The sequence below is a fragment of the Platichthys flesus genome, chromosome 14 (genome assembly GCF_949316205.1).
Source record: "Platichthys flesus chromosome 14, fPlaFle2.1, whole genome shotgun sequence".
NCBI lineage: Eukaryota > Metazoa > Chordata > Actinopteri > Pleuronectiformes > Pleuronectidae > Platichthys > Platichthys flesus.
In genome coordinates this window covers 11,219,674-11,243,649 of record NC_084958.1, presented here as the reverse complement: position 1 = coordinate 11,243,649, position 23,976 = coordinate 11,219,674, and the positions used below count along the sequence as shown (strand labels likewise).

Genomic DNA, 23,976 nt, shown 5'->3' with positions numbered 1-23,976 from the left:
CAAGCAAGTAGAAACCAGTTTGTACATAAATTGTGATGTGCAGAAGTGCAAAATGTTATTTTCTGTTAGAAATAGTAGTACAGTAGAATATACTATGAGTAGAGGTGTTATGATAAAAAAAACATTGCAGTGTTTAATTTTTTCATTTTAGATGGTGTTGCAGAGTCTGACAGCTGAGGAAATAACTGTGATTTAAAAATAATGACGTATTGTTTTGGATATGTGAGGCATGAATGGACGCACAAAGTAGGTCAATGTACTAAATGCAAAATAAACACTTCAGTAAGAATTATGTTATAAAACACAGGCCATCTTGTGGAGGCTTCCCTACTGCCGCGTGCAATACCTCCACTAGGTGGCAGCACAATAAAACAGCGGAAGTGCTGTCGTGGCTGTTGTGTCGTCATTTCCCTTAAGGATGTCGAAGTTTTGTAGTTCTTGTGCAGTTGACCTGTCAGCGTTGTAGTACAAGCTGTCACTGCCGCTGATTTATTTGTCCTTCTGGAGGTTACAGTCTCCCAGCGGCTGCGACACCACGGCTTCTCACGCTCAGGGCTGTTTGTTCTCACTGTCGCTGCTGCCGTCAGCTAATCGGCGAGCTAACACCTAAAGTTAGCTAACGAGCTCACCAACTTGACAGCTAGCTCGCTTGCTAGCTAGCTCTCGACGGTAGCTAGCTGCGTTAGCTATCCAGGCTGCTGCTCGTAGGAGGGGAGGAACCCGCCCACTCCTGCTAAACTAAACAGCCATTCCGGACAAAAGAGTGAACGGTAAGTGAATACAAGCCGAAAGCAACGAGCTAACGTTCCATGGCTTTACTTTACGGGATAGTTCACATCATGGTTCCTGGGGGTTCAGTGTGCAGTTACTCAGGGGATTGACAGTGGAGCTGCCGTGTCACCAGTTCAACTCCTCTGTTATCTGCTTCACTTCTCTGGGTTAACTTCACTGTCATGAGTCCAGCTGGAGGGGCAGTGTGCGGACTCAAGCTAACCTGTGGCGTATTTCTGTCTGTTTGTGACGCCATATTTAAAAATAAGCGATAAAACCTATGTAGGGAACATTGTGTGACATGCAGATGAAGCCTGTGGTACTCAAAGTTGGGTTCAGGAACCAATAGGAGGACGGGACAGGATCCCAGTAAACTAAACATAGCAACTGATTTCTCTACATGAACATCAATCAATCAAAGGAGACCACACTGACTTATGTAGAGACCTCCATAGTTATATCCCAAACCACAGTATTCAACACTAATAATAGGTATGGTGAATAAAAGTATGTTAGCATTCTGCTATGTACATCAAGAAAACAAATACTGTAGACAGTGGTGGACTGCACATAGGGAGCACTGGAACATATCCCGGTGGCCTGCTGGTAGTTCTGGTCTGTCTAGGGGTGGACTGGGACAATAAGTCAGGCTGGGAATTTGCCATGAACCAGGCACAGCATGGAGCTAGGTCAGACACCTGGGGACCCTGGACTGCTCCACTGGCCCAGCCAAAGAGCGCACAGCCCGGGCAGAACCAAGCCAGAGAGAACTGGCTTCATGACAGAGATTCATGACAGAACATGTGAACCCATTTCATGAGACAATTACCAGAGAGAACCAAGCCAGAGAGAACTGGCTTGGTTCTCTCTGGTAATTGTCTCATGAAATGGGTTCACATGTTCTGTCATGAATCTCTGTTGAAAAGCATCTGGTTAAACAGGACCTGGCTCTGTCCTTTTGTTGTTTTCTTATTATAGCAGCAAATTCAAGTGTGATGACATGTAATCCTCATGTTAATCTCCTCTGTCAGTGTTTAGTGGGAGCCCTGCATGGCTTCTTACTCAGCTGCTGCAGAGAGAAGGAAGCAGCCAGGTACTTATGCAAGCAGTTGGATTTGTGGGATCAGAAAGCTGGCACCACCAGCAACATGTAGTGTCATGTCAGTCACTCATTATACTTAGTCACGCAGGCATAACTGACACAGCAGCAGTGGTCCTGACTGGCATTTTTCAGAATTAAATGCATGTTCAATTTAAATAAGGAAGTAATGACCCCTCCCTTTAATGACCTGTGGCTTTATTTTTGGTGGTTTGATGGAATGTGTGGAATGGGGCAGAGCCTTAAACCATAACACAGAAGCCCTCTGTAATGGGACCTCAGCACTACTTTCTATTGTCTCTGTAATCTGACAGATATGTATGGAATCACATTGTCATTGTAGATAGGATCTTCAAAGGTGTTTCAAACTGTTGAATGTGGTGTTAAATTCCAGTCCTGTTCTGAAAGGATACAGGACTGGTCAGCACAGTTTCTCTTCTGAAGCCTGTTTTTGTTTATTTTCATTGTTCTGCCACTACTGCCCATGAACAAGGTTAACGCACTGATAACCTACGACTGGCAGACATTACTGGACATTGGCAGGTAACATTTCGAACAGTAAGAACCTGCTTTAATCCAAAATGGTATCGTCCGACCGGAATGCTTGACTGCACTGCACCGCCAGCTCCCTAGAGGAGCAGCAGCCAGGGGAGACAGGGTGACCACTGCGCCGGGGAAAGCAAGGAGGCCTCCACGCTATTCTAAAAGCCCAGGCTAAACGACCACCACTGCCTAGACTGCTGCTCACTAACATGCGCTGACTGGAGAACAAGATGGAGGAGCTGGTTCGATCATGCTGTGTTCGAGCCAGGCTACGAACACATCGTGAATACATGGACTGCTGTGCTTTGCTATTCAAGGAGACTTGGCTGTCATCCGACTGCCCCGACTCCGCGTTACAGCTGCAGACCCACTCCATCTACAGAGGTGGCTGCACAGCTGACTCCGGTAAGACCAAGGCTCAGCAGATGTGGAAGTGTTAATGCTGCCGGCCCTTCTATTTACCACGTGAATTCAGCGCTGATTTCCTGGTGTGTGTTTACATTCCCCACCACGCCAACTCAGCAGCAGCTCTCACACTGCTCCACGACGCCATCAGCATGGAGGAAACTGCACACCTTGATGCAGCATACAGAATCGCAGGAGATTTTAACCACTGTAACCTACTGTGCTGCCTAAATACTACCTGCATGTCAAGATACCGACAAGGGGGAAAAACTCACTGGATCAAGTGTACAGCAATGTACGTGATGTCTACAAAGCATCACCCAGACTCCATTTTGGATTATCAGATCACATCTCTTTATTCCTGTATCCAGCCTACAGACAGCGCCTCAAACAAGCTGTATCTAAACAAGATAATCAGGGTATGGTCCCCTGATACAGAGCTCATATTACAAGACTGTTTTGCTAGTACTGATTGGGACATTTTTAAAGCTGCATCCACATATGAGGCCTCAGATACAAACATAGAGTATGCCACATGTGTGACTACAGCAGTATCCGCATTGAACGTGTGGTGCTTATTGTACAGATCAGTGCATATCCAAATCAAAAGCCTTCAAACAAGGCCATCAGCCACAGAAGTCCCTAGATTATGTAACTCACAACCCACTGCTCACTGTGTCAGCAGCTGACATATGCAGAACCCTGAGGAAAATCAACGACCGCGAGGCCATGGGCAGTAACCTGCTTGAATGATTGATTACAGACCAGTTGCAATTGCACTCACACCCATTATTATAAAGTGCTTCAAGCGGGTCATACTGGGTCACATCAAATCCACCATTCCCTCCACACTGGACCTCCTGCAGTTTGCATACCGGTCCAACAGATCTAGGACACCTACATCGGAATGCTTTTCATTAATTACAGCTCAGCCTTCAACAGTCATCCCTGCCAAACTAACAAAAAAAGTGTTCAGCCTACGACTGAACCCACAATCTGTCAGTATAGCAACATCACTTCCGGGACATTATTCATGACAACTGGCACTCCTCAAGGATGTGTACTCGGTCCCATACTATACACACTCTACACACACAACTGTGCAGCCTCACATCAAGACACCACAATCCTGAAATTTTGTGATGACACAATAGTCCTGGGTCTCATCAGTTACAACAATGAATCAGCCTATCGCAGGGAGGTGGAGGACCTGGAGCTGTGGTGTAAAGACAATAACCTGTCGCTCAATTTCAGCAAAACAAAGGAGGGGATAGCTGACCTGAGGAAAGGGAGGAGTCAACACACACCATAACACATTGGTGAGACCGAGGTGGAAAGCGTCGACACTTTCTAGTTCCTCGATGTCCACATCTGTGCGGACTTCACCTTGACCCACCACATCACTCAGCTGATCAGGAAGGCAACGCAGAGGCTGAACTTCCTGTAGAAGCTCAGGAAACCCAAGTTGCCATCAGGACTCCACTGCATACTGGTGCACCATTGAGTCCATTCTGATAGGCAGCATTACAGCATGGTATGGCAACAGACCGCTAGCGACTGCAGAGAGTGGTCGAATCAGCCCAGTACCTCAGTGTAAAGACCCTCCCATCTCTGCAGGACATCAGTCAGTAGAGGGTCCTCAGAAAAGCCAGGAGCACTCTCAGAGAACCCACACACCCCCAGCGCCACCTCTTCACACTCTTCACTTCCCATCCTTCGAACCGTCATTCGTCTTTGTTCGGTTTATTGGCAACAAATGCCAAGGTACTTTATCGCCATCTATTGTGTCTTCTTCTTTGGTCTGCCAACCTGGAATTTCCCTATTCCAAAAATCGATTTAAATGCGACTCAATGAAGTTATAATGCGCTTATGCTATGAATACTTGAGTGCTACAGCTTCTTCATATTCTTTGCTTGGTTTATTTGCGAGCGGCAACCAAAACCAATGTGCATTACCACCATCTAATTTGTCTTCTTCTTTGGTCTGCCCACCCTTCCTGGAGGTAGTGCAATACCAGGTCTATGCGTGAAGTGGACGGAGCGAGCGCCTATTCCATCTCTCTTCCAAAAATCTATTTAAATGCAACGTAGTCTCAATGACGTTACAATGCACTTATGCTATGAATCATTGATAATTACAGCTTCTTCTTTCTTTGTTCAGTTTATTGGCAAGTCGCAACCAACATCAAGGTGCATCACCAGTCCCCCCCCTGGCTGGAGTGTGAATCAATGCAATCCAGGTCATATTTAATTATTTTTTCCAGTCCTGTCTCTTTCAGATAATGGCGCACACTCACTATTCCAATGGTACATTTTATTCACAGGCTGAGTTCTTCCATTCCATGCTTTCCAATTTCTAACAAGAGTTAGAGAACGAGAAACTAAGGTTGGGTACCGTTCACATTTGGAACGATACCGGCTACTATAAAATAAGTTTGTATATCTTAGTTTAGTTTCCAATAGATTGCTAGTCAAGTTTTCTGGAATATCCATCTACACCTTAATTTACACCTTAATGCCAGGGGCAAAACTAGGGGGGTTAGAGCCGAGTGGTAGGGATGAATTTGGAGAGGCCATTAAATTATTGTGTAGGCCCCATTCAAAGCATGAAGTGGAAGAACTAAACATTGAAATTGTATTTACCATTGGAATAGGGAGTATGCTCTAACACAGTAGGAGGCAAAGCACCTAACGTTGGTTACCACCCGCCAATAAACCCAAAATTTTATTTTAAGTTGAAAAAGATTGCATTTGATTTGATTTCATATTTCTTTTATGTTTTTTACTGAGCTGAGGCGCATAATGTTATCTTTCAGTTACTGGCTCAATGCTGACTCAGGATATGTCATATCCCATAATCTCACACCTTTTTATATATACTGTCCGTCTGTACAGTATACTATGTAATGCATACTGTTATAATATATCGTAGGGGTCATATCCAGAGGTTGTATATGTTGTATTGGAGAAATTCAGTATTTGTATTGTTTTTCTTTGGCTTTTGACCCAGATGGAAGCCGAAGGGTCCAGTGAGATGCTGCTGACCAGGAAGAGAAGAAGAGAGAGTTCCAATGGGGACAAAGATGAGGGCGAGAGGCATGTGAAATATCCCAGATGCACTGTGGTGAGCCAGCTGTCACTAAGCAGCATATTTTCCTAGGTTTTGTGTATAATATGGGGATGCATACCTACAAGTTAAGCATAGATTTATGGTGAATGTTTAAAGTGTTGTATCATATCCTGTTTATATCGCACATGATTGCAAGGACAGCTAAACCCAAGTTTAACACAAAGAACCCTGAGCAATAGGGATTTTAAATATTTCACATTTCGGTTAATGTCATGTGCTTATACAATTGTAAAGAGACTACATTTATGTCACGTTGGACACCACAGGTCTCCTTCACCCTTCACACACATTCAAACAGGATTTTTAACAAGCTTCTCTATCACACATCCCGTTCTAACAGTGTCAGCACAGTCGCCAGCTGGAAACTGGACACTTTGAAATGCAGACTGGAGGAGCGGGGGATCGAACCACTGACCTTCTCATTAGTGGTCCTCCTGAGCCACAGCTGCCTAAAATGTCACCAGCTGTTTCAAAGCAACAGCGACCTGCTAGTTATTAACAACAGTCTTGTTTTGTCCAGGATATAATGTTATTCAAACAGAGGGAAACAGTTGAGTGTAAAGCAATGATTTCTGTGTGACACAGTAAAAACTCAAAGCATTTCATTCCGTTGGTTCGGGTCTTTTAGGGACTGAAGCACCCTGCACCTTTCGCAGATGAGCTGGAGCCAGCTGTTAAACCCTATGAGAGGGTCAACATGGAGACGGCCAAGAGGGGAACACCACGTGAGTCTGGTTCTCTCTTTAAGCTCATGGCGCTCACACACATTCTCCTTTTGTTTTTCTACCAATATAAGAACGATTCCTCTCAGTCTTCAGTACAGTCATACACATACAATCTTGGCTTCACTTTTAATCGTTGGTCTCTCTTCTGTCTTGTCTCTCTCCGTCCAGCTGACAGACCAGTGCGGGTGTATGCAGATGGCATCTTCGACGTTTTCCACTCGGGTCACGCCAGAGCTCTCATGCAGGCTAAATGCCTCTTCCCAAATACCCACCTCATCGTTGGAGGTAACTATGACTCTTCTGTCTGTGTGTGTGTCTGAGTGTGTGTGTGTCCATATTTCACAGCAGCCGACTTCTATCAGCTGCTCTTTCAAGTGTGAAACGGTACACAGTGAAACACTATTGAGGTAAAATTACCGGTCTGATGAATTCAGACATCTGCTCACAGTTAGAACACCGGGAGTGAAACGTGCAGGATAAGGAAAGATCACTGTGGTACTTGCTAGATGTTCTTAAGTTTATCATCTTCAGCTTATGTCCACCACACTTCACATTTTAATGCATCTGATCAGTACTTTTTATCAAGTTGTATTTTTCAGTGTCAATTGGTTGTCTCTCCTTTCATCACTCAATGAGTGTTTGTGTGAACCACATCATGCTCTGATGTTTTTATTTGCGTTCCATGGTGTATGTTCTGTAAATATTAACTTCTGTAAATATCTTTCACTGTCCACAGTGTGCAGTGATGACCTGACCCACACATACAAGGGCTTCACAGTGATGAATGAGGATGAGCGCTACGATGCCATCAGACACTGCCGCTACGTGGACGAAGTGGTGCGAAACGCCCCCTGGACGTTGACGCCAGAATTCCTCACAAAACATCGCGTGAGTGGATTTTAAATTTTAAATACATGATCAGACCGTTAAGAATCTTTAGGCGAGAAACCAGCAAAAACATGTTTGTACTCAACACACTACTTTAGAATCCACTGTGTTGATGTCTGTTGTATTGACCTCTCCAGATTGACTTTGTGGCCCATGACGACATCCCATACTCCTCAGCGGGCAGTGATGACGTGTACAGGCACATTAAAGAAGCGGGTGAGTGTCATAGTTACCATAAGGTTGTGTGGTTACAAATAATTACACAATACAGTCCAGTGTTTACAACTCTTGAACATTTGAGACTGGATAGCATGTTGGATTTAAATATGGACATGTGTTTTCTTCTTAAACAGACATTTTCAACTGAACTGCTAGGAAAGCTCCCAGATTTGACCAGAGAATATATAAAAGAAAAATCTATTCGCACACCATAGAGACCCTTAGGATATAAGCAGTTTGGCTAAACATAGTATTCATAGTCTACAGTGACACTGACCTGAGCTGCATTTGATACCAGGAAATAGATGCTAGATAACATGTTCCTCCTTTATCTGTCTGTTCACATTCTTTCTCTGTGAGATCCTCTGTGGCTCCGGTCAGAGCGATACAGAACTGATATTTATCTAAAGTGATTTCTCTTTGGGGATGAATACGAATAAAAACATTTTCATTGTGATACAAATCCTTATAATATAGTATAATATGCTCAAATAATTACACCCAAACATTGAACCTCTATTTACAAATGGGGAGGAGGAAAATAAGTCCACCATCACTAAATACATTTGAGTAATAGAGCCCTGATTTATATTTGTAAATATGTGACATCTGGAGTCTACTCTGACCTTTGACCCGTGTTTCTCAGGTATGTTTGCCCCGACCCAGCGGACAGAGGGAATCTCCACCTCTGACATCATCACACGCATCGTCCGTGACTACGATCTGTACGTGAGACGTAACCTGCAGAGAGGATACACAGCCAAGGAGCTGAACGTCAGCTTCATCAACGTAGGACACGCTCAGCTTTGGATTAGTTACGGGAACAAAAAGAGTTTGGTTGGCACAATGTTTATTTATATGTGTGTTTTGAAGTGTGCCTCTGCTGTCCTCGCTCTCGACAGGAGAAGAAATACCACCTGCAGGAGCGCGTAGATAAGGTGAAGAAGAAGGTGCGTGACGTGGAGGAGAAGAGCAAGGAGTTTGTGCAGAAGGTGGAGGAGAAGAGCATCGACCTCATCCAGAAATGGGAGGAGAAATCCAGGGAGTTCATCGGCAACTTCCTGCAGATGTTTGGACCTGAGGGAGCTCTGGTGAGGATGTCACTTCTCTATGGTATTTCATGACAGGCAGCACATCCGTAGTCCCACTGTTGGTGGCCCATGGAGCGCTCAGTGACGCGTGGTATTTCCATGTAGTCTCAGTCTTCTCTGATTCAGCTAGAAAGTGATAGATATTTGCCTGAGAGTGTAGCATTTTGTGTCATTGTTATATGAAGTTAAGATTGTAATATTAAGCACATTGAAGGGTTTCCTCTGGGACTTGTGTTTACCAGGGGGAGATGCATTACTTGTTCAGACTGATTTGCTCTTTACTAATACACACGTAGAACTGATCTTTATAGTGACCTGATTAACCAGGGTTTATTCCACCACTCGCCTGACGTCTTCTAACGTTTCCCTGATTGTAATTTCACTCTACATGGCTCCGCCTCCACAGAAACACATGCTGAAGGAAGGAAAAGGCCGCATGCTGCAGGCCATCAGCCCGAGGCAAAGCCCCAACAGCAGCCCCACCCGCGAGGAGCGCTCGCCGTCTCCCACTTTCCGTCTCCCCTTCTTCAACAAGACCTCCCCTCCACCCTCACCTCCGCCCCACCACAGCGGCGCCCGCCCATACCTCATCAGCGAGGACGACGACGAGGACGACGAAAACTGAATCGTCAGCTTTGTGGATCCACGGCCAGAGTGCTACCAGTTAGCTGAGCTGTCGAGTAGCGTGGTTTTCGTCAAGCTCCTGATTACATCTTACGTTTTTTTCATTTTATTTCGATGTTTAGCACCTCAGTGTCACGTTAACTTTAACAACCAGTTTCTCCACAGCTCTTGTTTTTAAACAGCTAATTCTGTCTCTGTGTAACGGTCAGTAAAAGTTACCACTATCCACTTGAGTTCTTTGAAAATTTGTCTCATTAATCTCAGTCACTTTTGATGTTGATTTTTATTAGACAATGCCATTTAGGAATATCTGCACACACTCTGTGTCACACTCCGTGCACACTTCCATCTCTAAGGGTGTTCTTCAGGTTTGCGTTGTAGGTGTTTTTGGTTTTGTTCTCGTCATGACTGTAGCAGGAGGGGCTCGCGGGGGTTTCGGTCACTTGTTGGAACAGCACATGTTGCCTTGGTGAGCGAGAGGTGACGCTGTTGAGTTCATCCTGGAGTAGGTCAGAAAACTCAAGGTTTTAATGATCTGCTCATTCAATGGGGCAGTTTGCTAACCTGAAATCAACCCGGCTTTTTTATTAAATACCAAGGGAAACAATCAAACCAGAGCTGAATCTAAGAGTAACAGTGTTAATCGTCCACTGAACAGCAGGTTGTTTCTGAAGTTTGTCGCCTGCTTTGGGGCTGCTTGCGGCTGTGTGTATGTGCATGTGGTGTTTTTTGCGTACAAGCTCTAAAATAACATTTGCATGTTTGAATTGTCTCCTGTCACCTTTCCCCCTCTGTTGACAGTTCTGGGTTCAGCTTGACTTTACTGCGTTTAGTAAAAGATTCGCTTACACATTTGTTTTTGTTTTTCCGTCTAAGGAAGGAAATGGGTCTTTGAAAGAGACGTATTGAACTGGGCGCCTTTTTTAAATGTGGCTGAAGAGAAATTCTCGTAAGGATGGCAGGGAGAACCCGTTGAAATGTTGATGTAGAAACTTATTTTTGTAGATTTCTTCTTTCCTTTCTTTATCCTCTGTACAGATGTGATCTTAATCATCCCCCTTGTAGAAGCACTTTTTCATGCTGAGCCGAGAATCAACGTGAGAAACGCTAGACTTCTCTTTTCGTTCCTTTTTTGTGTTGCAGATCTGGGCCATTAGGGAGTCAACTTTTTCCCTCTGATACACATGTGTTGCTTAGGGAAAGTTCAAGGTTTTAGAGAACAGTCTCTATTTGTAAGAAATCACATCTTGTGTAGTTGGAATTATGAGCACAGCAGGTTTCTTTAGTGTGTTCCACACACACACACACACACACAAATACATGAATGGATCTGGGGTTTTAGAAACCAGGCATTACGCAGGACTTTACTTGTAAAGAGTCTGTGCTGCAGTCTGTGTGTTGATGGTCTGGACTGAGTTTCACATGTTGGTGAAGGGTTTGAGTTTATGTATCGGTGAAAGTCCAGTTTTTTTTTTTTGTAGCTACCTCCTTCTTCCCTAAACTGATTCTCTTTTCATTTAGATGAGCACAAGGTGTGAGTGCTATTATTTTTCCTTTCTGAACAGCCATTGTTACAGCACTGAACCAATGTGACTGGTTAAATATTTGATTTTCAGGCCTCGGTGTGTGTGTCTGTGTGCGCGCGACTGTGTACTCATCCTGCATCTCCAGTGATCATAAAGCATGTGTTGTCTCCTATATAACCGATAATGAACCATCACAGGTGACCTGAAGACGTAATGCAATACTGTTAAGACGACTCCATTATAAATGTTGACGGATCAATCTGTTCTAGGCTTGGTTTCTCAAAAGCACCTGTGGTTTAAAATCGGTCTTTGCTGCAGCGATAGAAACTGGCTCTATTCTGGTGTGTTGTATGTCCGATTTTAAGATTTGTGGAGGAGGGGGTAACAGTAAAGAATTCCCAGTTATAAATGTTCTACTTTTGGTATATTTAAAAGTACTAAACTCGACTAATCTGCTGAGGAAATCCAGCCTAGATTTTGGTGCTAAGCTACTTTTGGGAAGCCTTGCCTTGATTCTTGTGGAATCTGTTCTTTTTAAAAATCAGTGTGAAGCTTCTGAGCATGTTGTCGCGTCGGTAAAAGACTTGAGAGGCGAGTCAGTGACAGCCACTGCTGCAAAGATTTACAAAATGTAAATGTTTTAACAGCAAGTGTTTTAATCGTGTTATTTTACAATTTTGGGGCTCATTTTGTTTTATGTCCTGGATGTAGAGAAAGCAGACTGGAAAAGTGTATTAAACAATGTCAGCCAAAGCATTTCCTGTCTCTCATGGTTTAACATCACTTCTGGGTTTTATATTTCAATAATCACAATAAGGGACTTTATTCCTTGAACTTCTGTTGGTCAGATTTCAGGCCAAAGCCACATCACACACCAATATTACCCAAGATTCATTATGTCTACAGCTCCCCCTCCCCCATTTCAAACAATGTCAAGAGGAAACAGTGAGACAATGACATTTAAACAAACTAAAATAACATCAGTCAAATGAAAATAAGGAATGAGAGTGGGGGGGTTGGGATTTGGTTACATAGTCAGATTTTATTGGATAGAACGGTCACCAGGGCTACACACACAAAGAAGCAGATAGTGACGAGGCAAACACCAGGGGGAGACCTCACCTCACTGCAAACACAAACACACATACTTCCAGGGCCTGATTTTTGAATCAAGATAGTGACGAAAGTTGATTTTAGTGCTTAAGAAACATGGAGGAAATGGAGTCCTAACAAGGATGATGGTCGAACTTCTAAACTGTCTGGAATGTTCTTTTATGTTCTGACTTTACTTGCTGGTAAAAAAAAGAAAAAGGTATAGTGGAAACGAGAAAGAAATTACATTTAGAAAAAAAAAAAACCTAAAGAGCTCAGTCATTTGAAATCCTCCTCTTTCCACCGACAAGAGAACCAGAGTGACAGTTCCAATAAACACAGATCAAACATCAGTCAGTGTGCAGCACGAGGATCAGACGACGCAGCTCAATTCGAAAGGTTGACTCTACTCAGACAGAAGCTCATGTACAGGGACTAGATCGGGACTCATGGTAAACCACAACAGCTACACACCATCATAGCGGGGATTACGACACGTGGGACTTCTAAAGGAAGTGGATCGTCGAACAATAACACTGAATTAACACAAGAGAGCAACCCTGACAGACACCAAGCGGTGCCCCCAGACCTCTCCCCCTGGTCCCCCCCTGCCTCACTTGTCTTTTCCTTTCGGACACCAGTTGGTGTACAGGTTTACTCATCACTACGAGATATATACGATACAATGGTTCACATTTTGCATATATCTGTGCATTATACCATATTTTTTTTTTTTTATGATGTAAATTCAATCTCCGACACCTAGTTAGAAGGGGCGAGGGAGGTGGGAGGGATGAGAGAAGCTATAAGGAGTTTGAGGGGGAAGGAAGAGAAGAGACAAAGTAGGAAGAGGAAGAAGAAAAAAAATCTTTAACAGGATAGGATGGGGGGGGGGGGGGATGGGGGGAAGTGGTCAGCTCGCTGCACGGCAGGGGTCGACTTCAGCAGCGCGTTTCGTAGATGCCGGAGCGGCCGATGTACCGCACCCATTTGATGACGTCGTGGTCACTGTAGTTGAGCTTGGACTCAAATACCTTCAAGTAGCGAACCTTCAGACCAGACGGCGCGAAAGGAACCTGCGGAGACAAGGGGAGGGTCAGGGCGTGTCAGGGCTTGCTGGGAGATGTAGGCCACACGGGACAAATAATGAAGGCAGCTCCGAGCAGGAAGTGTGCGTATGAGGAAACAGTGAGCTCGATAGGATTTGCATGATTGATAGTGACTGATTGTCGGGCTGCAAACTCTGTGCATAAAGTTAGTTCAGACAAATATTTAATCAGACACCTTTTTTTGTCTAAATTACAATAATTCAAAAAAACTTTCCACATTATTGCGATGGATTTTTAAACTATTTAACAACACTGAATTGGAAGTCTTTGAAAGTGAGAGAGAGACATGAGTGAGAGAGAGACTGTAGTCTGTTCATGTGTTCTGACCTCAAAGTTCATAGAGATGGGAGGCCTGGCCCACTTCTTCTTATCGTTGGTGGGCAGCAGCTCGATCTCTGCGCTGATCTGAGACTCTTTCATCCCAGCCATGCGTTTGATCCTACACACACACACACACAGACACACAAACAACCTTTTTAAATGTGTCGCCAGAAAAACAAGGACCAAGGGGAAAAAGGTGGGCTACAAAGAGAGGGCAGTCTGTGTTACAGGGAGGTTAAACAACCAGGGTAAAGAGAAGAGGATGTTAATGTTTAACGCAGCAAAACAGTTGCATACATCTTGTGAGCAGAGCTCCAACAACTCACTTCCACACGATGGCGTTCTCACTGGCCTTGTACTTGGCTTTTCCCTTCATACAGATCACCTGCACTCCGCTGGTGTTGAGGGGTGTTGGGATACGCACCTGGGACACGATAGTAAGCCTTTTAATGTTAAAGCCGCTAAGATTCAGACACATATTTGAATCAAGGGTTTACAAATGTAATTTTGTCATGTGTGGAAAATATAAAAAAAAAACAGGATGTGTGAGCGTGTGCGACTTTATGGTTGTTTGCATTTATCACCAGCTAAACTGTGATGAGATCTCACCTCGATCTTCTGAGCCAGCAGTGAGGGTTTGAAGTTGGACTTGATGACCACCTTAACCTCCAGTTTAGTGCGGCCCACCTCCCGCACCAGAGGGATGACCCTGAACGGCAGGATGATGTCCTTAGTGGTGCGATACCTGCAAGACAAATGGTTATTTAACACGAGACTTCCTTCGTGTTCACCCAAACCTTTCTCCAACATCCATCTACTGACCTCATGAGCTCATATTCGCCATCGGGGGGGATGAAGCTGATGCTACGCTCCGAGTCAAACTTACTGAGACGCACACACTGGTGGAAAGTGCAGTCGTCGATTGCGATGGACTGCTTCCCACTGCTGGGAGAGCAAACACATGAGGAGACAGGAAAATAAGAGAGTATTAGTCCTCTTCTATATTACTATTTAACTATTGAAACCTATGATTTTCTCCAAAAGAACAAACTACTACCACTACTATCCCTCAACTATTGTCCATAATCAAAAAAGGAACATCAAACCCATGAGGACAGAACTGTTGGTAGCAAGACATGAGCCCTTTTGAGTTTAATGTTAAAAAAGAAAAGAAAAACTATCTGTGAGGTGAGCTGGTAAAGGGTTAAAGTCAAGCAGGGAGGTATGGGGAAACAAAACAAACAAACCATTCTACTAAAAACAGGAAACAACCACCGGGATGATTTGTATATATTGTGGGAGACAGTGCATGACATGTTCATTTGCTCAAGGTGCTTGGACTAGACAAGTGTGTTGGTACAGTGTGCATGTGTGTGTGTGTGTGTGTGTGTGTGTATGTTTGTGTTGAGTTGACAAAGGGTGGACACTTGTCAGTACAGTACCTTCCTCCCCCTAAATCACTGATGTACAGCACATAGAAAAGAAAGAGAGGGAAAGAAAGGAGAGATGCATCCAAAGAAAAGGGAAAAATAAATTGTAAAGCCAGTGTTGTTTTAAAGTAGACAACACTCAAACAGACAGGGGGCTAACACACAAGGTGGTGTCTTACAATTTTAACGCAACGCAACAATTATCTTGTAAGGATATAAAGCAGCAGGTTAAAAACAGAAACTTAAAATGAACATTAAATATGTATATATATATGATTTGCAGTCTCAGTTTAAATATAATTGACTTTCTACTGAAGCCGATTTGTGGTCTCTCACCTCTTCCCTGCGTCATCCGATGCTCCTCCCTTTCCCTGTTTGTCAATGACGATCTTGTCGTTCATGCCAAATTTACACTCAGGCATTCCACTCAGGTAGCTCTTCATCACTACTCGGCCCGACACGTGAGCGCTGAGGACCTGGCCTGAGGGGAAACAAAACAGTCAAATAATAATACCCTTCTTTGTGTTGTGTGGCTTTTCCCTCTAAACACTCTCAGCTCGGTTTAAAAGTGATGGTCAACATGTCAACTTAAGAACGATTATTGGGGCCATACAAAAAAAGATCTGATGTGTATAATGGCATGATAGAATAATGACAAGATATTACAAGATGCAGGATAACAAATACATTTGTAATTGAGAAGAAAGTCAATAGACAGCAATAAAGTCATAATCTAATGAGAAAAAAATAAAACATACTATTATCAGAATAAAGTTGTAATTAAATGAAGAATTTATTTAAATAAATTTGTATGTAACTCACAATTTATCAGTTACGAGGCCATAATACTCCTTTCTACTTAAGAGTATCGTTGCGATTAAACACTATTATTTAAAAACAGATTTGGTTGTAAGACTAGTTACAACAGAATCTCTTTTCGTTAGTAATCTTTATAAATAAAATGTATTCTGAAGGATTGAGCTCGGACCTTGTGGCGACATCAGCAGGTTGACGCTCTCCAGTACGTCCAGGAAGAGTTCATTGCGGCGATACTTGATGCCCTCGCGCCGCCAGCCGATCTGCCCCGTCACCTGGCTGGTGATCTGAGACTGCTCCTCTTTTGTCTGGGAGACGGGGGGAGAAACGGTGTCACCGATACAAAAGGAGTGGGCTGACGAGACGGACAGAAGAAAGGCGACGATGAAAGGGGATCATCAGGGCTACAGTGTGTTGTCTTACCTGGTGCTGAAAAATGACGGGTCCAAGAGGAAGAGCACAGGTTGGTTCAGAGAATGAGAGGAAAACAGCCAAATGTTAATTCAAAGCAAATTTCCGGTCATCACACAGTAACATGTTTCATACATTCTGGTTTGGTTTGCTCCCAGTCTGTCATATTTTATATTTTTTTGTTGTTGTTTATAGATTTTTTTCCTGCATGATGAAAGATGCACTCAGGCTACAGGAAATGCTTTGTGTCCACTGTGTTTTATATCATATCCATACAGAGAGAGCCATCACCTGGGAATCGCCAATATTATACCTTTCAATCTCCGACTAGTGTCTCGAAAGTGGTTGATTTAAAAAGGTTTCAACTAAACATTCTATTCTATATAAAAGTAAGATCTATTGCAGAATGAACTGGCAGCTGGAGTGTACAGTCTATCCTCAGTCTATCAGCCTAACATGTCATTATCATCTGATGGGAGTCTACATCGGTCTCACTGACCTGTCCCTTAATGCCCTGCTGGGTTATGAAGGTCTTCAGAGCTCCAGTCTCTGAGTTCTGGGGGTAGCCAAAGTCCAGGATCTCTGTGTGAACAAACAGATAACAGTTGGTATGAGATAAGATGGTAAGAGGAGGCACATTAGTCATGTGGCAACTGAAAGAACCCATTCACACTTATGGAGACATTCTATTTGTACTAATTACAATCAACCTGCAAGTGACCAATTCATATGTGATTGCTGTTGCAGGTCATGTCCTGGTCCCATTAACTCTACACCTGTTTTTTTCTTTTTAAGATCGGACGAAATAAGACTTTCACAGACATATGAGTGTCTGCATTTGGTTGCAGATATGTGTCGGAATAAAGAATGTCATCTTTCAGAAAAAACTATATATAGACAGGATCTGCATTCAAGTTATAATTTTCATTTCTTAATTAAAGCATGGTTGTATTTCAATCGTATTTATAGTACTTTTTAGGTTTGTTAAGGTATCATTTAGGCTCTCAATGGATCTACTACACAAATATACAATAGTCTTGAGTCCCTCTACTCCAGGGGCCGTTGTCTCGTACCATCCAGCAGCTCGTAGATGAGCACGAAGTTGTTCTTGATGTTCTCTTCGCTGATCTTGCCAAAATAGGCCGTCATGACATCGCACATCTTATAAAGGAACTCGAACACCATGGCAGCGTTGACATTCTGCTTGGTGACCGCCGCCAACCAGATGTTGGAGCGCTTGACATGGAAGAAGCTGGTGCGCGCGATGTTGGTCACCGGGGATCGGACCTGCTGCCGGGCGTGAATCACGTTCACACGGAAAGCGTCCACAGCGTTACGCCTGGGATGCGAGGAAGGTGGAGAGGGACAGAGATGGGGGCAAAAAGAAAAGGGAGGATTAAGGATAATTGTTTCAGGTATTTATCAAACAATTAGAGTGTTGTCTCACACTAACCCACCCTGTGAGATCCTGTGAGATCCAGGGCTCGTAATAAATAATCTCTTTAAACCTCAACAACATTTCCACCCATTTCAAGTAATAAGCAATAATCAAAACATTATCTAACAACTGGAAAGGGACACATTGAGCTGCAGCTTTTCGAGGAAGAAAAGGAGGACTGTTGTGTAAATGGTGATAATTACCAGGAGGGACAGAGAGACACTCAAGGAGCTTAACTTGACACCGAGAAAAAAGAATCATAACTGACACTTGACACACCAGAAACTAAAGATGTTCAACAATGATATTTATTTGGCTTTATTTTTCAATGGCAAAAGCCACTTGAAATTAGATTTAAAATACAGTTCTACTGAAAACAGTCAGGACGACGTAGCTTATTGCAACAATGCTTTGGGAAATCTCATCCCTGCTAAATGTGGATATAGAAATAACAGGGCTTAGTGCAGAGGAGTCATCACGTTCTGACAAAAAACAAAATCTTACTGAGAGACGCCTGAGAACATCTTTTGGTCTAGTTCTAGTTACAAACTGCAAAGTTACCAAAAATCAAGGCAACTCCATCTACTTCTTAAGATAAATAACTCTGGTTAACAACTCAGGTGTACAGAAAATGTACCAAGACCTTTTACATCTTCAAAACTCCATGTAAACTTTTCAAATCGCTGATAATGAAATTTTCCCTTTTTTAAATGGTACCATGAGGAAAAAACAAAGCAGACACAAATAGCCTCTTTTGTTGAGGTTACATTTTTGAAAGATGCAAGTTTAGAAATTCAAGATGGTGAAAACTCAAAGTCTATTAGCACAAAGGAACAGTACATCAGTCTAGGAGGCTGTCGTGATGTTTGAATTACACATAAAGCTAAGCTGTTGGTATGAGCATCATCTACACCAAGAAATCCTAAAACGTTAATATTAACATCACATAATAAATTAAACATAAAATGGTATTAAACTGAATTGAGCAAAACCCTGTTGACTGAAAGCTCATACAATTAACCTTGAATAATCTAAAACATTTCTGGAATTCTATGTGAAAAATCACAGTAGAAACAAAACATGAGGACTTAATCAGTCATATTCATGCTCAGACTACATGCTTAGGCATTGGGTAGAGTTGGTAGAGAGCAACAGTATTAACTAAGGACTGTAGAAGTGGCTGGTGTCTTTGGCTTTGATTGACTGATTTATTTGTGTATTTCAGTAGCTTGGGGCTTTATTTATCATGACAGGTGACTCATGCTTAGAGGAAGATTCAGCACGTTGACTGTGACGTCAGTGGGCATGCAGTTTAGGGTTTCGGGGAAGGGGAGGGTCATTGATCGGTGGCCACGAGAGGGAGGGGGTCATGCTCGATACACTGGAGCAATTCTTACCTATTCCTACAGGGGGCCAAGATGGACAGATGGAGGAAAATGGTGATACAGAGGATAGAGAGGAAACACGGATGAAGTAACGGAGGGAGGACAGAGACAAAAATGCACGAGAGACATTTTCGTGCATCATGTACAAAGACAGAGTGAGTAACATGGTGTTTGTGATGATGCTATCGTTGAAATCGAATGTGCTGAGGGAAGGTTTGCAGCATTACATAGCTCCAAGTTGCGTGTTATAAATTATCACCATTAAAATATTTCTAAGGGTTAAGGGTGTAACGATTGATCAGTTTTGTCACAGTTTGGAACGCATGTGAGTATGGAATTGTAGAAGCCTTCCATATCGATAAGTCACATACATGGGAGCATTTAGTCTTCCTGGTAAAATATAACTAATGAAGGAAGAAGGGTGGCAGACCACCCCATTGCATTTGTAGGCATTGTACCATGAGAGAGCCATATGAATATGGCACTACATTTAGCATGGCCACACATATGAAGTGACATCGACCAAATTTGTCTGAAGCAGGATCTGAACATAAAATTTGTGTTTTTCCACACTTTTGAAAGATCTGTGGCGGTGCGGAGTGTGCACCTGCTTGCCCACATAGCGAGCTCCTACCCACAACAGGGACAGGTTGAAGGTACATAGACTAGAGAATAAGATAAGTTATTGTGTATGAGTAAACTGGACTGAATGCCACTCACATGTACGCACACAGTTTTAGCCGAAAATTAGGTCTGGCTGTCTCCGCGGATGTTAAAAACTTTATGGACGATAGCAAGACAAAGCAAGCATGAGGCAGATAGTGCTGCAGACAGCTCTACAAGGAATCAATGGAGCTCTGCAGACACAACTCATCACATTAAGCAGCCTCGACATTACTACGACAAGCAACTGAAATCTGTGTGGGTCGGCACAAGAAATGATCTGCAGACCCTGTATTGGTTCTGTGTTAGGACATCCATTTCTACCCGTGCCCTCTCGGTACCTTGCCAGCCCTCACTGTGTAAATCTAAAAGACAACATGAAAGAACAGTCCTACTCTGTGACATCCAGAGTTTGGATTGAAGTGAGAGTTTACACAAAAAAGAGGCAAAGCGTTGGGTCGGCGCATTGAGACCTGGTAATTCCAAATCCCACCAACATTGCGTATAAGGACAAGTTAGTATAAGAGAAAGAACACATTAAAGTTATATTTTCAGAATATATATTAAATTCTATAGGAAAGAGGTGGCCGGAGGGCTTCTGGTGTCCCTCAGACCACTGGTGCTCATGGAAGGGAATACAGGGCATAAAGAATCCAGGTCCAGGCACTCAAAAGTGGTTTGAAAAATGTAAAAAGCTTTAAATGGGCTTTGAGCTTTAAAATACACCAACGCGTATCTGCTTGGGCCTTCATCAGGGTGTACGGACAGATAGAGACAAAGAGTAATTATTTGCAGTCACTTCATGTGTGCAGTGTTAAAACATGCCGCCTCTAGCCGATATGCATTGGTGTAGTTTTGTTTGTCTGTAACATATTGATGAATCAGGTGATTCAGTGTAGATTATCCTTTAACCAGACACATGTCATCTTTTACAACATGGCTACCACACAGTCTAAACTGGATATGACTCAACCATGGTTTTAATCCTCCATTTAAAGCAAAAGGGACATTTTCCTTCACAGAGGATCTTCAGGAGCTTTGCATAGACTCCTACCTCAGCTGATTAGTTGCTTAAAGTCTCTTCAAGCAACAGCCACATTTAAGAGGGGGTCATTACAACCTACTAATATTTTAAACCCATTATTTCCTACCTAGTGAGTTATAGATTCCACAGCCCCCCATGTCAAAGCTAGAAAATATATATATTTGACATTATTTATTTATTCAAATGTTGAATTATGCCATGTTTTGCTCCAAATATAGACAGACAAAGGACAATGATCAACTATCAAAATGTGGAGACAGGAGATGTGCACACCTTCCTATTATGGATATTTTCAAGTTCCGATGGTGTATTAAAGGTGGCAATGATGGAGGACTCATATGGTGTGTTCTGTCTATGATTTCTTTTGAAAGAATCTGCCATATCTAATTCTTGCGTGCCTTTATATCTTGCCTCACTTAAACGTAAGGTGAAGACACTGTTTGGAAGTATACTGAATATCAACCTGCTCAGGGACTCCCGATGTTCAGATTTAACAAAAAATATAAATATGTTTTGAAATGATGAGGTAGTTTATACAAAATATACACAATTAGACTGAAAGTAATTAGGATCAGGTATTTCAAAGAACAGCCAAGCCACTGCACTATCCAGAGAACTGAAAGGATGTTGCTGCCAGTGATGAGAACAACAAGGTTTCTGTGCCTCTTCTGCATGCGGCAATAGTTAATGTCTCATATCAACACTGATGTTGATGTATGATTTTGTTGTTCATTTACTAGGAGAATATCTGGAAAAAAGGTTTAGACCAAATTATGTTTTGTCTAAGAATAGATTTTAGAGAAGATAACGCAACAAGATAAATGTGAAGTTCCTCGCAGGGAAGGGCGACATAATCCTTTCTCATCCCTTCAGGATCAATACCCAACCTGTCGACCCACACCGGAGCAGGGCTTCCTCGGTGACCTATGTCACCCACCAAAATGTAACTTCACCACTTGAGATACGTACCCTATGTCATCTCGGTAGACCCGGGAGATGAGGACCTCCCCCTTGTGGTTGTATATGAACAATCCTCCAATCATTGTGGCTGCTTCTCAGTCCCAACAGGTCATGGTGAAACCAAAACCCAGCCTGGGAAGAGATAGAAATGGAGCAAGAGATTGCAGGAAGGAAATTGGGGGGGAAAGGGAAAAAAGTGGGTGACAGAAGTGAAAGCAGTGAAAAGTGAGGGAGTGACCAACAGTACACAGGGAGTCGTTTGTCCGTCACATCCTCTTTTTCTGTCGTTCTCTGTCTCTTACACACATCACTCTCTATGGCCAGTTGAAGATAGCATGCAGCTGGCCCACTGTGGTGACTCATTTGTGTTCATATGCACACACACACATGAAGGATCATATAGGCTGGAAAGACTCAAATAGCTCTACTCTCACCACAGCCAATTCCTCATTTTCAACTAAAGGCAGATTAGCAGCAGATTAGCAGCCACCAGTTTGAAGCAGGATGCCACCAGGTAGCCTGCTGGGAAATATGCTGCTTTTACTGGGTTAGATTCTACATCAATTGCTGCCTGGATCTCAATAGACTAAACATAAGATCAGCATATAAAGACAATAATATCCATCTACATGCAGTGCAGTTATCACACAGCAGATTTTGCTAAATGGTTTGGATCCACACATCTTAGGAATTTGCCTCCATTCAAGAAGGACGCTTCTGGAAACCAGGAGATGAAGGACAAGCTCGACATTTCTCGTAGACCGACGGCTGACAAGTTGGGCACACAGAGCTCCGTGGGATTACACAAAACTAATGTATGCCCTGGATTAAACAATGTTTGCCCAATAAGACATCGTCGAGTCGTGACCGAGTTTAAAAACGGAATCGCCCTTTTATTTGGTCGATGTCAAGATGTCTGCTCCCTCGATCTATTTCCCAAACGTTCATACATTTTTCATCGTTTCTCGTTTGAGACTCGATTGACGTGGGAAATGTTTGCTTTGCATGACTCCAGCACAGATGGAAGCCTGACCTTCAGCTATGTTCAAAGTGATGGGAAATAGACCGAGTGAGAGATCGCTAGCTAATTTAGCTCACGCTAGCAGGCTAGCTGGCAGATATGTGCAGCGAACCAGCGACTAGCTGGGAGCAAATTTGACTTGACTTCCGGTGGAAAGAAATCCAGTTCGTTCACAACCCTCTCCCAGTCTCCATTATTATTTATGCATGTTGTTATAATCTAGTTAAAACTCCACAATATCGAATACAAGCATCAAGTGTCCACAATGGGGTAAACTCGATTTGAAAACGAACAAGATGACACGTTATGCGCTTTTATTATGAAGGAACTAAGCCACCTCGTTTCCGGTTTCATGCTAGCTTTACGTTAGCTAACTGAGCGGATGCTAACTATGCTACCGTTAGCAACTCCCGCGAATGAAACGGTTCCGCCGGCATTTCCGCAGCGGTCACCGCGCTACTATTACACCGGTTTAACCAAAAACGCTCGACCATTTCGACCGAGGTGAACTTACCCGACTTCTCACGCTAGCGCCACCGGTTTTCACCCCCCCTTGTCGGCCTCAGAGACAGCCTCAGTGACGGGCTCTGGCAGTGCAGCTCCCAGTTCACACACCCGCTAATTCCGCTCCTTCCTCCCGGTCCTCTGATGGCTGTCAGCTGACCCGCCGTCCTTACGCACAGGCGTTCCGCTGAGACAGGAAAAGGCGCGGCTGGAGCGATGTGTAAACCGCACCCAGGCCCTGTTGTGATAAGCTACAAGGGCTGCAGCTCAATTACTATTACTTTCATGGCGGTTCATTAACGATATATGGATGTATATCTGCACGGAGGAGTTACACGACGAGCTGGCACCGCCCTCCCCCTTCTTTAAGACGGACTCTGGAGCCCGGCAGCCCGAGTCCAGCTTGTTTCATGAAATGTTATTGAGTAACGGGAATTCACGAAAAGCTCCAGAGGTGGATCCGAACCACTGACTTCCGCGGATGGGATTGAAGCCAGACAACACACTTGTCCTCTGACTTTAACTTATGGTTGTGTGGGTGCTCTCTGTTCCGCAGAATCCATCGGTTTCTACTTTAAACTTGTTTTATTATTTCACTGAATCACCTTTGTACATAAGGTACCCCCCCCCCCCCTGCTGCCTAGAAACAAACAACATTCGGCATAAGGTCATTCACTTCTGAGGGAAATGCACCCCCCCTAACACACAGATCTCTTGCACACTTGCGCGCACACACACATCTGTGCACCAGACTGCCTGA

At 43.4% G+C, this 23,976-nt stretch overlaps 2 protein-coding genes across 3 annotated transcripts; one reads left to right on the top strand and one right to left on the bottom strand.

Annotated features, from left to right (window-relative positions):
* Window positions 1-429: 429 nt before the first annotated feature.
* On the top strand, window positions 430-11,777 carry pcyt1aa (phosphate cytidylyltransferase 1A, choline a). 2 transcript variants are annotated; one of them, XM_062404150.1, is made up of 10 exons: window positions 430-770; window positions 4,980-5,058; window positions 5,829-5,942; window positions 6,577-6,673; window positions 6,842-6,958; window positions 7,410-7,561; window positions 7,699-7,777; window positions 8,427-8,569; window positions 8,683-8,871; window positions 9,278-11,777. In XM_062404150.1, exons 3-10 carry the CDS (start codon window positions 5,829-5,831, stop codon window positions 9,494-9,496), a joined length of 1,110 nt encoding a protein of 369 aa, XP_062260134.1. In that variant the 5' UTR covers window positions 430-770; window positions 4,980-5,058; the 3' UTR covers window positions 9,497-11,777. The 2 variants fall into 2 exon arrangements, with proteins under 2 accessions (XP_062260134.1, XP_062260133.1); XM_062404149.1 differs by lacking the exon at window positions 4,980-5,058.
* Window positions 11,778-12,043: 266 nt separating this feature from the next.
* LOC133968232 (AP-2 complex subunit mu-A) lies at window positions 12,044-23,579 on the bottom strand. The gene is made up of 12 exons (XM_062404151.1): window positions 23,227-23,579; window positions 21,701-21,823; window positions 17,274-17,539; window positions 16,700-16,782; window positions 16,213-16,218; window positions 15,962-16,097; window positions 15,310-15,454; window positions 14,366-14,488; window positions 14,153-14,288; window positions 13,870-13,967; window positions 13,550-13,661; window positions 12,044-13,189 (listed from the first exon to the last, which is right to left on the bottom strand). Exons 2-12 carry the CDS (start codon window positions 21,772-21,774, stop codon window positions 13,055-13,057), a joined length of 1,314 nt encoding a protein of 437 aa, XP_062260135.1. The 5' UTR covers window positions 21,775-21,823; window positions 23,227-23,579; the 3' UTR covers window positions 12,044-13,054.
* Window positions 23,580-23,976: the final 397 nt, after the last annotated feature.